Below are 15,212 nucleotides of genomic sequence, written 5' to 3' on the forward strand. Positions count from 1 at the left end.
ATTACTTATTTGATAATTATTTAATTAATTTGCTGGCCAACATGTGGGTCAAGTTATATTCACCTCGTGGTTTGCTCCTTTTTCCCAAATACTCCACATTTGGCAAGAGCTAAGCGTCTTACCTCCTTGGCGAGGGAATATATCTGTTCAACTATTGAAAGTTGTAAAATTATATACATACATACGTACATATATATATATATATATATATGAAAAATTAATGTGCAGGTCCTTATATTTTTTATATTTTAAATTAGGTCCATGTAGTTTATTTTCTTTAAATTAAGCTCTTATAGCTTGATTTGTTATATTTATTAATCCTTCAAGGTTAGAATCCATTAAATTTTTAGGGACTCGTTTGTTTCAATTTTTTAATGAGAAAATCACTTAATTTTTTGAAAAAAAGTTATTTTGTAAGTTATATAATTTTTGTTTAAATTTTTAAAAATAATCAGAATTGGAAAAGAAAAGGAGATATCTGATTATTTTAAGAAGCAATTTTGATTAATTTTTACAAATAATATGATGTAGTAGATGAGAAAGAATATTCTAAACACATATAATATAGAAAGATACCATATAATTTTAAAATAATTAAATAATAAATTATTTTTATAAAAAAATATCATAAAATTTAAAAATAACTAATAATTACCTTTTTATTAGTGTAACCACACAAATAATATCTACAATGAAATCTCTATAAAATAAGTCTCTTTTATAAAGGGCCTGTTTATTGCAACTTATTATATAAAAATACATATTTTTTTGAAAAAAAAAAAGATATTTTGTGAGTTGTTATAATGTCTGTTTAAAATTTTAAAATAATCAAAGTTAAAAAAAAAACATATTTTTGATTATTTGAAGAAGCTACCTTGAATAAAAGAAAATAGATGTATTAACTCTTCACATATGTAATTTCTCCAAAAAAAATCATCTTAATTAATAAATTTTTATACTTAACAAATGGAATGTTTCATGCTTATTTAAAAACTAATTAAACCTGCTCACCTCAGGAACATATAATTCTTTAAGTCGCGCATATGGTAGATCAATGGAAATTGCATCAAACTTATTCACCATTAGAGAGGCACTGTTTTGCACCCTTGACATAATGTATCTCAGATAAGTCTCTTTTTAAGCATGTCATGTGGATTGCAGACAAACAAAGTTTATGTCATTATGAAGTTAATTTGAGCAGATTCAAAGGTTTGTTTGAATCAAGGTTTGTTTCTTCTTAAATGTTTGATATGTCTCGTCAATGATAATAGAGGATGTTGCTCCAGCATTTTTTTGTTATTAATACACTAATTTCTTTTATTTAGTTACTTGTTCATTTAATTATTTAAGTCTCCATTCATTTATTTTACCTTACTTGATTGATTATTTAGCTAACCCCTTGTGTTTAATTATTCGCTTGGCACATATGAATGTTGTGAGAGAAACTTTTGCAGGTAGCCTTATTGCACTTTAGCCCAATGTTTTAAAAACTAGATCAGATGATGAACTGAAAAAGTCAAAGTGTCATGGTTATTATGGTTTAATTAGCTAAACTAGAGGTCGAACTAATAACATAACAATTAGATAAAAATAATATTTAAATGAAAAATGAATCAAAACAGTTTAATCATTGTAAGTCCCAAATTTTTCTCTAGATCTTCAAGAACCATCCAAATCAAAGTGGGCCAATCCAAGTCAATTTCTAAAACAGACCACATGGTTGAACTAGAGCATTTTATTCTCCGGGCATTGATCCAAATCTAAAAATACTGCTTTACCCATTCTGATCAAGTCTTGGAGGAAGACTCAGAGTCATAGTTTAAAGTTTTGTATTGTATTTGATTATAAGTTTCTTTAATATAACCATGATATTTGTCGTATTAAGTGAGTGCAGTTAATAAAATTTAGAGGTACTCTCCTGCAACATCTTATATTATATATATATATATATATATATTTCATATTATCTTATATTGCATATGTTCTTAATTATAGGATAAAGTTGTCTGATTCTCACATATCAATTTATATGGTATATATTCCCTTCGGTCCACAATGTAGGATGGTGTCACCTAATATACATTTCTTTTTTAAAAAAAAGGTGGTGACAACATTGATTTTTAAAAAAATATTTACATCTTTTCATTTTATGCCCTTGAGTGAAATGCATTAATTTCTTTATGCTAATTAATGCTTTGAGCATTTAAAGACAGAATTAACAAAAAAATAAGCACATAATTGAAAAAAAATATAAAAAAAGGATTAAAAACCTACACACCGCCCTATAGTTTGAATTTAAGAGAAGCTTTTAGAAATTGCCCTATGTTACAAACTAGGCATTCGCATTCGATGCTCATAAGGAGGTGGCCAATGCGAATGGTGTAAACCAAAGGAAGTACTCTATTTGGATCTATTTATAAGTCAATTTCTTCGTGTTATTGATAGAAACAAGATACTGAAGATGAAAAATAGGCAAGGAGTATCTAGAAATCATGAGTGAAATCTCATAAAGTTCTACTTCTTGAACCCATTCATCTTTCTTTAGCTTTTTCTTTTGATCAGATTCCCTCCTCTATGAAAAGACACCTCTCTAAAAAAAAATAAAAAACTTTATTGAGTATTCTGTTATCCCAAAAAAATGCTCATGTCCCTCCTTCAAAACTTTCTTTCCTTAATCTTTATATGTAACACACCAAATTTTTTTTTTAATAATTTAACTCAACCATAGTTGGGTTACAGCCACCCAACACATTTTATATCAATAATTTTAATATAAAAATATTTTATAATTGGCTTCAACTTGCACAATACAACATTTTAGCTAAATTTTTACCTCCCACATGCCATTAGGCCAAATCACATTTGTCCATCCTTATACTTCCAACAAGTAAACTAAATCACATTTGTCCATCCTTATACTCCCAACAAGTAAAATAAATAATTTAGTTAATTTTCAAAACAAGCCAGTTATTTGGCCTCATAATCATACCATTTTAACCAATCTAAAGTAAATCAAATATTAAAATTATAGTCACTCAAAGTGTATCAAAAATAGAAATAGTTTGAAAGGCATGATTATATTTATATATTCATATAATTGTCAATAAACAAAAAGCCTTAATATTAGCAATATAACACATTATAAATCATAAATCAAATACCCAAAAGAGACAGTGGATCTATGCCACTAAGCCTTTAGGACTCCTCCACATGTCACTCGTGGCTCTTCTCCTGAAAATTGTTAACCACATAATGAGACTCAAAAGTTCCAGTAATCAATGCTAATTTATGATAGTGTGTACAAACAATTAAGTGTGTGCTTACTAAGTGGAAACAAAAAATAATATAATTCCAACAAATATAAAAAATATTACAATACACACAAATAACCATCCTTATATCCCCCCATTAACCTCGAGCCGTAACCCTCACTCGGTGCTAAATTACCCGGCCAAAGGTAGATTAGCTCGAACCCTTACAAGCCACCTATTGAGCTTCAATAGGGGCGTACCACGTGGCACATAAATACAACAACAATAGCAAATCTCCCAACACCTCCCACAATAATCAAACAAATTCATAATAATATTGCACAATTATACAATATTATAAAATTTATAATTTTCTCAATAATCACCCAATTAACATGAAGTAACACAAATCACAAATTAAAAACATGGTTACCTTGTGGCTTTTTCAATAAATTATTCCTTACAATTTCTCTCCCACCACAATCTTTACTAACAACACAATCTACAAATAGCATATTATTTATAAATATTAGTTTCAATTATTGAAACTAATAAAATAATTCTAATAATAGAATTAAAAATATAACATAATTCCTAATCTCAATCTTAATACAAATCTAGAGTTAATACTATTAAGTAAAATTTTTAACTCCTCTTTTACTCATCAATAAATATTAATAATCTAAAAATCAACTTCTAAACTAATTTCTATTATCAAAATTTTCTTTTTATTTCATAAATTCACACCTAAAATATCCAAAAATTTAAAATTGAATCTCTAGCTTAGAATCATAATCTTATAGCCATAATAATTCATTTCTCATCCCAAATAATCATCTAAACCTCAATAAATTAACATATATTTTCAGATTTAATAAAAATTTAGTCTAGAATTTGATCCATAAGTCACAAATTCAAAGATCATCAATAAATTTATACTTTAGAACATTTATTATACTACTAACAACCTCAAAAATCATATTTATTCAACATAAATTCATCCCTCTTCCAGATCTTATATTTTCTACCACCACAAAATCAGAACCCAAAGAGGAAGGATGACTAAGAAAATTTTTTAGAACACATACTTAATCTTGAAAGCTTGAAATCACACCCTAAATATCCTATTAAAAACTCTTACCTTAAAACCCAGCACCGGCGAACTTGCGCACCGTCGCCCCCTCTATTCGCGCACGAAGAGAAATGAAAAAAAGGAGAAATGAAGAAATGAAGGAAGGAGGTGGGTTTTTAAAAAAAAATACTGTGGGTCCCACATTTTTTTAATTTCCTCTTCTTTTATTTTCTTTTTTTTATTATTTTATATGTGTGATGATTTCATGCGGCGCTGAAAGTTTTCTTGTTCTTCTCCTTTCTTGTTTTTATACCTTTTCTTTTTAATAATAATAATAATAATTTAATAATATTTTTTAATTAATTAATTAATTTTTTAAAAAAATTAATTTAGAATTATATCCTAAGTTAGATTTAATAATTATTTTCTACTAATTTGCTTACCTCTAAATATTTTTTAAAATTTTTATTAACCCAAATTAACTATTAAAATTTAAATTGGGATGTTACATTATAAGCTTTATCATAGAGGAAATTCTTTTACTTGAGAAATTAAAAATTTGATTCATGAAGATTGACGCAAACCAAAAGAGGTTATTCAAACCTCTAAACTTGATTAGTGTGGTATTCCAACAACTACAACTAAACAGTACATCACTCTTGAGATTGCCCATATGTTGATTAATAATTGGATCAACAAAGGGCATACTCACTTTCATGTTGGAGCCATCTATCTAGTTCTAATCCTTCATGGGAGATAGAGTAAGATAGCTACAGCTAGGGTAGCTTTGCTTGATACTACCTACTAGTCATATAGAAATGCCCTAATACTATCTATAATGAAATATGGAGTCTTGAGTTTGCATACACATCAAAATTGGATTAGGCTTTTCACTAGAGGCCTGCTAAGAATGTTGATGAGGATATCGTCTAAAAACAATATCATCTGCCATCACTAGTTGCTTGAAATCGATATTTAAAATTGCAAGATAATTATTGGGTAGGAAGATTAGAAGAATTACATGAGTTGATTAAAATATTAAATCTATCATCATAAAAATAATTCAATCTAGTTTTTAAGGCTCACCAATGTTAAAACCATTGTTAAGTTGAATGAGAAATGTAATCCATCTATATCTATATCTTACTAAGATCCGGGAACAATCTTTCAAAAACATATTGGGCATATGGAGCATATGGAATAAATATTATTGTATCACATAAGCATATGGGATAAGCATATCTTAATATTCATCATTATTGCTTTTGCTTTGAAAAATAATAATAACCATTAATGCAAATTGTATGTTAAATTTTGGAAAATCTTGAAACATTTATGATTAGAGTTTTAAATTATATATGGAACTTTATTAATAGTATTTTTTTTATCATTGTCCATTGATTGGAATTTCTAAAATTCATTCAAATTAAATTTTAATTACACTTAGAGCTTTTTTCTATAAAAAACTGTATTCCCCACACAAAACCCCCCCCAAAAAAACACACACAAAAACAAAAGGCCACCCAAATAATTAAACTATATTATTAGTGTATGACAAGAAAGGAAGGAATCATATTAGGTCATTTTTATAACACTTCACTATTTTCTATGTTCATTTTCTACCTTTCTCCCTTTATTAAATGTTAGGAAAATTTGTTAAAAATAATTCTTTTTGTTTTTATTAGGGGATGGAGGTGAAAGTTTATTAAATTTTAAGACAAAGTTATTAAGGTTTAAAATTTTTCTTAATTCTGATGGTATCAGAGCCATCAATCTTATTGACAAAAAGAAGATATTAAAGATGAAAAGTGAGTAAGGAGAGTTCGAAAATCATGAGTGAAATCTCATAAAGTTCTATTTCTCTTGAACCTGTTCATCTTTCTTCAGCTTTTTTTTTTTTAAAATCAGGCTCCCTCCTCTATGAAAAGACAACTCTCTAAAAAAAATATAAAACCTTATTGAGCATTCTATTGTCTCAAAAAATACTTGTGTCCCTCCTATAGAACTTCCTTTCCTTAACCCTTATAAGCTTTATCATGGAGAAAACTCTTTCACTAGGAATCAGAAATCTAATTCACAGCCCTAACCAAAAGAAGTTTTTCAAACGTCTAAACTTGATCAATGTGTTATACCTGGATCAACCAATGATATACTCACCTTCATGTTGGAGTCATCCGTCTAGTTCTAACCCTTCATGGGAGAAATTAAGGGTTTGATAGCTATAGCTAGGATAACTTTGCTTGATACTACCTATAACAAGTCATATGAAAATGCCCTGATCAAAGCCATGTTGACCACCCTTAACCGAGGAAGTGTAGTCCTCATCATAGCCCCTGATTTAAATGTTAAGCTCACAGACTCCACTCTCTCTATCAAATTGAAAGTTTTGATCTAGATTTAAGGTGCTGAACAATAGCCAGAAGCTATTATGGCCACCTCCATTATCGGATGATCTTTAGACTTCAAGATCATTCATTTGATTTTAACTTTCCTAATGCAAGAAACTATCTATTACTCTTATATACTTGATATAGGCAAGAAACTATCTAATACAAAATGGTATCACAAGTATATTCACACCCTTTTAAAGATCAATGAAAAAAAAAACACCTTAGAAAGGTCCTTTTTATTTAAATGAGGCGAGTCTCTTAACATTATCGCTAATTTAGAATCTCTTACAAATCAACATTTCTTTCGAGGACTATATTCAGTGTACTACTTTTGGAATAGAGACAAAAACAGGTCTCATTCTTTACCTCTATGGTGTTACAATGTGATTAGAATTTTTAATTTTTAATTCCATGAAGGCTAGCTTAGCTGGTACAGGAGGGATCTAGGCAATGGTACAGGGTTCAAAGCTTCTGGATGTAATTTAAAAAAAAAAATGGATATACTCTATAACTCCAAAATCTGCACTGAAGAGTAATATGCTAAGAGCAAAGTAAAAGCATACGACATACTGCAGCTTCTTCTGTAGGAAAATGTTTTGACACCCCACTCATCAGAGCATAATTAATTATGACAGATTCTTTAAGATGGCCAGTTGAAATATGACAATAACACAATCGTAGGAAAACCTAACACTATTTGCATATAATGAATGAAAAGTTTATCCATAAGTACAAATAAACTGTGCAAGGCAAGGAAATTTAAACAAAGGATAAAAATGATCTTCAAGTAACGAGACGTTTGATATTTAAGGAGAGAAAGTTGCTTGCAGCAGGACCAAAAAGAAAGTTCATTTTGTATGTTTTGAAACCTCATTTGATTCCATAAGGATTGTTATAAATAATAAATCACTAACGGATTCTGCAGGTCAATAATAGCACACATAGAAACCGAAAGGGAAAAAAAAAAATCAGATTAGTTCTTTAAGCAAACGCACAAAGTCAAATGATTAGAGGTCTTAGATTTCAAAATTCTCACTCCTACTCATACAAAATCAATAGGGTGATCAAGAAGACAGTATTGAGTCAAGAACATTATGGAAACACTCCAGCCAATGTCCTAACCTAAGTGATGACAATAATCGTTTTGACCATTTCAGCCAAAATTATCATTCCATTTCATTGCATTCTCTACTATTAAATTCCACTCTGGGATTATTTAAACCAAATGGGCCCTGAGGAGTTATAAAAGATCTGAATGAAAATCAATTGGACCATAGGTGCTATCAAACGATTTAATATTGGGGGCCCATATCTTCACTTTTTGTTTTGGCACTTCCTTCACCACTTCTTTTACCGCCCACAACCTTAATCCTTCTTATATTTTCAGGTTTCATGTAGCTCAAGCCAAAAATGTCAGCCTCCTCGGACCAATCATGGGCCTCCAAAAAGCCCAAGCTGTGATGGGAAGCAGGGTCAAGTATTTTGTCTTGTCAAAATAGCATTATGCTGTAAAAAAATTTAAACAAAAGATTGAGCTATTTAAACTCTATTCATCTCTGTAAAGTATATTTTAACGTGATTTAGATAAAAGTTTAATTGATTTAATTTAAAAAATAACAATGTAATAATTAAGCTGAAGAATTAGAGAAAATAGATTTAACATTCAGAAATTGACAAGTGAAAGGGAATTGAGAGAAAATAATAAAAATGTGCCTAGAACTGGAAGCTGATCAAACAGAATACAAATACAATAACCAATGACTGACCGACTACGAATGCATTTGCATCATTCGTCCAGACTCCAGAATCCAAAACCAACATTCATTTGGGAAAAGAAAAATTCAAAAACCAACACAATCGACAATTTTGACAATGTTGGCAGGCTAGGACCCATGGTGTGTGCTCAAGGAAGAGTTCAGTTCAAAGGTTGTCCGCTTGTCCCGAAGCAGAACATAACTTGTCCAACCAAATGTACGAATCAATTTGATCACAATCAATTAGAATCATTGAGTAGGATCCTCACCAATACCATTAATCTAACATCATTTCATTGATTTTCATATTATTTTTAATAAGAAAATACATGTAAGTATTAAAAAGATACTGATGAATAGGGAGAGAGAAAGTGGGGGCCATACTTAGTTAACCACCCAGCCATTTAATTATCTTTTATTATATAAGTGTAATGAATATCCGATTCCCTAAAATTCATATAAACTTTAATTTATAAGTTTTTTAATCCCAATTTCTTTGTATCTAATTAAATCAAATCGTCATCATTTAGATTGTTTCCCTTCGAATGAAATTTATTGTATGTTCCAACTTTCCAGTAACATGCAAGAATTTCTCCACTCCTTTCTCTCTTTTCCTCATATTCCCGCTGCTGGTTAAACAAATTAAAATAATCTAATTTGAAATTTAAAACTCATGATTTCATTTTCAGAAATCATGATGATATATTTAAGTACTCAACTACATATTTCTTTTTCTAAATATTTAAACATATAGATATTAATTTAAATTTGAATTTCAATATATATATATATGTGTGTATACACTTGATCATATAAATTTAGATTTTCTACCTATCTTTAAGAACGATAGAAACCTTAAATAGCTAAATATTAATTTGAATTTAAATATAATCAGCTTTGAATTTCAAATAGGTAAAATAATTTTTATATACATTTAAAAATTAATAATTCATTCTACACCTAACTCAAAATCTGAATAATATATTTTATATGAATTAAAAAATAATAAATAATCCTGAACCTGATTTTGAATCATAGAATTGCAGTAAAAGTATCTCAAAGCACAAAATTACAGCAAATTTCAAATTAAACACTTGGTATTTTCTCATAACTTTAAATCCTATTTATATATATATATATATATAATGATACTTTTTCACCTCGATCTCCTAATAAAAACAAAAAGAATTATTTTTATCAATTTTTTAACATTTAATAAAGGCAAAAATAATATACACTAATAACATAGTTTAATTATTTTGAGGGGTCTTTTGTCTGTGTGTGTATTTTGGTGGTTCTGTGGTGGGGAATACATATTTCAATAGAACAAAGCTCTAATGGTAATTAAAATTTAATCTGAATGAATTTGAGAAATTCCAATCAACGGTAAATGATAAAAAAAATATACTATTAATAAAGTTCCATATAAAATTTAAAACTCTAATCATATATTCGATTTGCATTAATGGTTTTTTTTGCAAAGAAAAAGCAATAATGATGAACATTAAGATATATTTATCCCATATGCTTATGTGATAAAATAATATTTATTCCATATGCCCGATATGTTTTTGAAAGGTTGTTCCGAGATGTTAGTAAAATATAGATATAGATGAATTACATTTCTCATTTAAATCTGAACAATATGATGAGCCTAAAAAACTAAATTGAATTATTTTTATGATAATAGATTTAAATCAACTCATGTAATTCTTTTAATCTTCCTATATATACACACACAAGGCTCAAGAGTAATCTTCGACCTAATTATTATCCTGCAATTTTAAATATCAATTTTAGTCCGCTAGTATAATGGCAGGTGATGTAGTGTTTTCAGAGGATATCCTCGTCAACATTCTTAGCAGGCTTCCTCTGAAAACCCTAATCCGATTCCGATGTGTATGCAAAAACTGGAAAAATCTCTTCAAGACTCCATATTTCATCGTAGATTTTCTCTCCCGCACTCAAGAACCCCCCAATCCCATATATTTGAGACATTTTGTATTCTCTCGTATGTCCTCTGATTATGTCAGTGTTCCAGGTCCTTGCTGTATCAATTCTCTGACTCCTGTCAATATCTTCTATTCCTGCAAAGATTGGCTCTGTCTTGAATTCACCGATCGCGACGACGACAACGACGACGACGAGGACATGGCTCCTAATAATCCCCTTTTACTGTGGAATCCAACAACCAGAGAGGTAAAACATGTGCCTGGAAATAGTATTGTCAAATCCAATGGACACTCGTACATAGGGTTTGGTTTTAGTCTCCGAGTTAAGGATTACAAGATAGTGAGGATTCACGTTGATGAGTTGAATGAAAAGGTTGATGGAGTGGAAGTGTATTCAATGAGCACAAATTTGTGGAAGGAAATAGGGTTTGTGAAGGATCTGGATAACGTGACTATGAATTCGAGCACGATCACTGTGGGGGGAGAGATGGAATGGTATGGATGGAAACGAGAGAGAGAGGATAAACAAGAAGATAATTATGATATGATGGTTAAGTTTGACATAGCCTCGGAAAAGTTTTCTGTGTCATATGAGCCTGATTTGTCTGCTCGCTTGCTATTTCATAATTATATTAGGCTCTCTGCTCGAGGAATGCGAAGCTTGAGCTGTTGAGGAGGCTACAAAGGAGGAGAAATTCTTGCTTTGATCTCGATGGAGCGTTATGTCATTTGTGGGTTTTGGAATATACAACAAGCAAGATTATTTACATTTTAGCTAATTAACATATTTTTAGCAGAAGCATTATTTATCAAATTTCTATTCTCTTTGTAGGCATTCTAGCTAGCTATTCCATGCTTTTCTTTTGTTTTATGTTCATTGCTATTATATGTTATCTATTATTCTATTTGTATGCGCACTTCAACTTCTACTTCTTGTTTTTTTTTTTAAGAAAATTAATGGTTTGATTATCATAGTTTTGATTCAATTATAACTTGATTTCACAAATTTAACTTATTGTAACTCAATTCTTTTACCTTTAAAAATATAAAAACAAATGTTTACATAGTTAAAATTATAGAGATTAAATTGTTAGTTTTAAAGTTCAAAAACTGCAAGTTATAACAAATCAAAATTTAAAGATTGAGTTACAACTAAATTAAAATAAATAAAAAAAACAAAGTTGAGTTGTTTGCCAAAAATAGCTCTCTCTAATCGAGTGGGCATGAAATTCTAATTATTTTTATTTTATTAGTTGGCTAAAAATATAATAAAGAAAAGGCATTTGAGCTTCCACCCCATTGTTTTCAATAAATAAATAAAATTAAGATGGATTTAATCAAAGGACATGCTCAAAATCCTAGATTGTTTCGAAATTCCTGGAAATTTAAGTTCTTTTAATATTAGCGATAAAAACAAACTGTATGGAGGTGCTTATCCCATATGCTTAGTTTCGATGATATCTATATATAAGTAAAACCACAAACAACATCTAATAATGACACTTGTCTCTAATTATATTTTATTTTATTATATATATATAAGTAGAATCGCAAGCAACATCTAATGATGACACATGTCCCTGATTATATTTTATTTTATTTATTTTTTAAATTTTAACTTTTAAAAATAGATAAAACTACCTTACCCTCAAATATCTCCACAGTATCTCAACTTCTTAAAAGAGCATAACCGCAAGCAATTTCTAATGAAGATACGTGTCTCTAATTTTGTTTTACTTTATTTTTTATATATATATATATATATATATATATAAGCATAACCGCAAGCAACATCTAATGACAACACATGTCCCTTATTATATTTTATTTTATTTATTTTTTAATTTTTAATTTTTAAAAATAGATAACATTACCTTACCTTCAAATATCTCCTCATTATCTCAACTTTCTAAAAAAGTATAACTGCAAGTAGCATCTAACGAAGACATGTGTCCCTAACTTTGTTTTACTTTATCTATCTTTTAATTTAAAATTTTTAAAACAGATAAAACTATCTTATCTCCAAATATATCTCCATTATCTCAACTTTTCATTTACATATTCATAATTTCAAAATTATAATTTCAAATAATAAATAAAATTTGAAATTCTAACTTTAAAATTAATCAAAAAATTATCCCAACTTTCCATTAACTCATTTATTTACATTTTCAAGTTTCTAATTTAAAAATAGTAAGAAAATTATGTACTGCAAGCAGCATCAAATGGTGTCATTGATTCTAATTTACTTTGTTTATTTTCCACTTACTTCAAACATCTCCTTATTATCTCAACTTCCTAAAAAAGTATAACCGCAAGCAACATCTGATGTCGACACATGCCTCTAACTCTATTTTAATTTATTTATTTTAAATTTTAAATTTTAAAAATAGATAAAACTATCTTATATCCAAACATCTCCCCATTATCTCACTTTCCATTTACATATTCATAATTTCAAAATTATAATTTTAAATAATTAAAAAATAAAAATTTTAATTTTAAAATTAATGAAAAAAATTATCCCAAGTTTTCATTAACTTATTTATTTACACTTTGAAGTTTATAATTTAAAAATAATAAGGAAATTGTGTACTGCAAGCAAGATCTAACGATGCCATTGATTCTAATTTGCTTTGTTTATTTTCTAATTTTAAAAAATAAATAAAACTACTTCACCTTTTAAATATTTCTACATCATCCCAACTTCTCATCAACTTATTTATTTATAATTACAAATTTATAATTCAAAAATAAAAAGAAAATTATGCACCACAAGCAATATCTAACCACGACGACACATGTCCTTGATTCTATTTTTATTTATTTATTTTTAAATTTTTAAAAATAAATAAAATTACCCTACCCCAAATATCTATTCACTATCTCAACTTTCCATTAACTTACTCATAATTTCACATTTAATTTAAAAATAATAAATGAAATTCATGTTTTCAATTGCATAAAAAAATGAAATTTAAAATTATAATTTAAAAATAATAAGTAAATTATTTGTATCCAATTTTTTTAAAATATTTTTTTAACAAAGCAAAAACTTTGGAAGGGTAGAAAACTAAAATCCAACCCAAGGGTTTTCCAGTAACCCGCCTCACATCTTCACCCTTACAATATTTTCTCCACTCTTCTTGCCTCCTTGTAATTCAAATTCAAAGTTAAACCTTTAAACTCCTAAAACTTTTTTTCCCATTGTAACTTCTGTGCTTAAATTTATTCTTACCTTTTCTAGAGTGCTCATTTATATTCACACAAATTCTTGCAAAATTTGCAAAATTATTATCTCATTGGTGTCTTCACCCCCTATATTTTTTGCACCTTTTCCGCCTCCCTATAATTCAAATTTAAAGTTAAACCTTAAAACTCCTAAAACCTTTTTTCCATTGCAACATCTGTACTCAGATTTCTTCTTCCTTTTTTCTAGAGTGCCCATTCACCTTCACACAAATTCTTGCGAAATTTTCAAAATTATCATCTCATTAGTGTCAAATGAAAGGCCTAAGGAGAGTTGTTCTTGATCACTTTAACAATGATGAAGAATAATCCAAATAAAAGTCTTACAATAAGAGCTCTAGATCCACTTGAACTTTAATAGTTAGCTCTATTCTTTTATCCAGTAATATCTTATCTCTTATTCATTATAATTTAGTATTTCTATGGCTAAATTATTGTGATTATTTCATTTCCAAAACAAGTGTGAGGAAATTAGGCCATGCCCCTTTTATTTTTGGTATTGAATGTCATTTAATCACAATTTTTTATTATATGTGCAAGTGAAAAGAATGTAATATTTTGAAGGAAATGTATTTTACATGCTTCAAATTGTGTGGGTGTAATTTGATTCTAGATGACATTTGGCATTTCTCATTATGGTATGTGATTATATATATATATATATATATATATTAATTAATCAATTCACGTGCTCTTAATTGTTTGATGTATCATAAGAAGTAAAGTCAATTTTAAAAGTAAAATAATAAATTAGTATAGAACATATAAAAATAGTTAAATGTATTTAAATTAGTAAAGATTCAATATTTCTAAATTATTTTTTGGTGACTGTAATCTTTTTATCCTTATATTCATTCCTTTTTCATTTATAGCAAGTCCTTTTAAAACAAATAAAATATAATAATCATTCATAAAATTTAGTGAAAAACAAATCAATATGAAATTTATTTTTGATGTAAATTATTTTGAACCATTTTAAATTTTTTTAAATCAATACAAGACTAATTATTGGCTTATCATTTTCAAACTTATTTTAAATATTTTTTGAAATTTAATTGACCTTAATTGTATCATAATTATAATTATAAAAAGTATACCTAAAAATATCATGTGTGTCACAAATTATTTTATTTAAAAGTTAATAAGAAATATTATTGTGATATTTATAAATTTTATTTGGGAATTAGCTTGTGCTTTGTAACTAACACTAGAAAATTTATTCTCACTAAGTGACATCTTATATTATGAATAATTATTAACTATTATTATTTATTTTATTTTTTTTTATTTTTTCACATTGTGTGCATCACATGGGCCACACACTAGTTTATTGATAATACTAATTCTATATGTCTAACATTCTTTTAAAAATTCTTATATATTTTAAAAACATACAGATATTGATAGATGATCCACATTTCAAACCTCAACAATATTTTTAAAATTGGTTATTGTAAACTACAAAAAGAAAACTAAATTGAATCAAATTATTTTTATAATAATAGAGTTAAGATTTTAATCAAGTATAAATATTTAATATTTAA

General features: G+C 27.9%; 1 protein-coding gene across 1 annotated transcript; it reads left to right on the forward strand.

The window, feature by feature from the left end:
* Positions 1 to 10,358: 10,358 nt before the first annotated feature.
* Positions 10,359 to 11,245, forward strand: LOC129290422 (F-box/kelch-repeat protein At3g06240-like). Its single transcript, XM_054927182.1, has 2 exons — positions 10,359 to 10,411; positions 10,509 to 11,245. Exons 1-2 carry the CDS (start codon positions 10,363 to 10,365, stop codon positions 11,090 to 11,092), a joined length of 633 nt encoding a protein of 210 aa, XP_054783157.1. The 5' UTR covers positions 10,359 to 10,362; the 3' UTR covers positions 11,093 to 11,245.
* Positions 11,246 to 15,212: the final 3,967 nt, after the last annotated feature.

The sequence above is a fragment of the Prosopis cineraria genome, unplaced genomic scaffold, assembly GCF_029017545.1.
Source record: "Prosopis cineraria cultivar Desert tree isolate PC_DT_omini unplaced genomic scaffold, ASM2901754v1 PC13, whole genome shotgun sequence".
Taxonomy (NCBI): domain Eukaryota; kingdom Viridiplantae; phylum Streptophyta; class Magnoliopsida; order Fabales; family Fabaceae; genus Prosopis; species Prosopis cineraria.

What these genes read in the sequence shown, in the direction of transcription:
- LOC129290422 (XM_054927182.1), top strand. Translation starts at nt 10,363, where the DNA reads ATGTGTATGCAAAAACTGGAAAAATCTCTTCAAGACTCCATATTTCAT. An exon ending in TCAAGACTCCATATTTCATC is followed by an intron (nt 10,412 to 10,508) that starts GTAGATTTTCTC and finishes TCAGTGTTCCAG; the next exon opens with GTCCTTGCTGTATCAATTCT.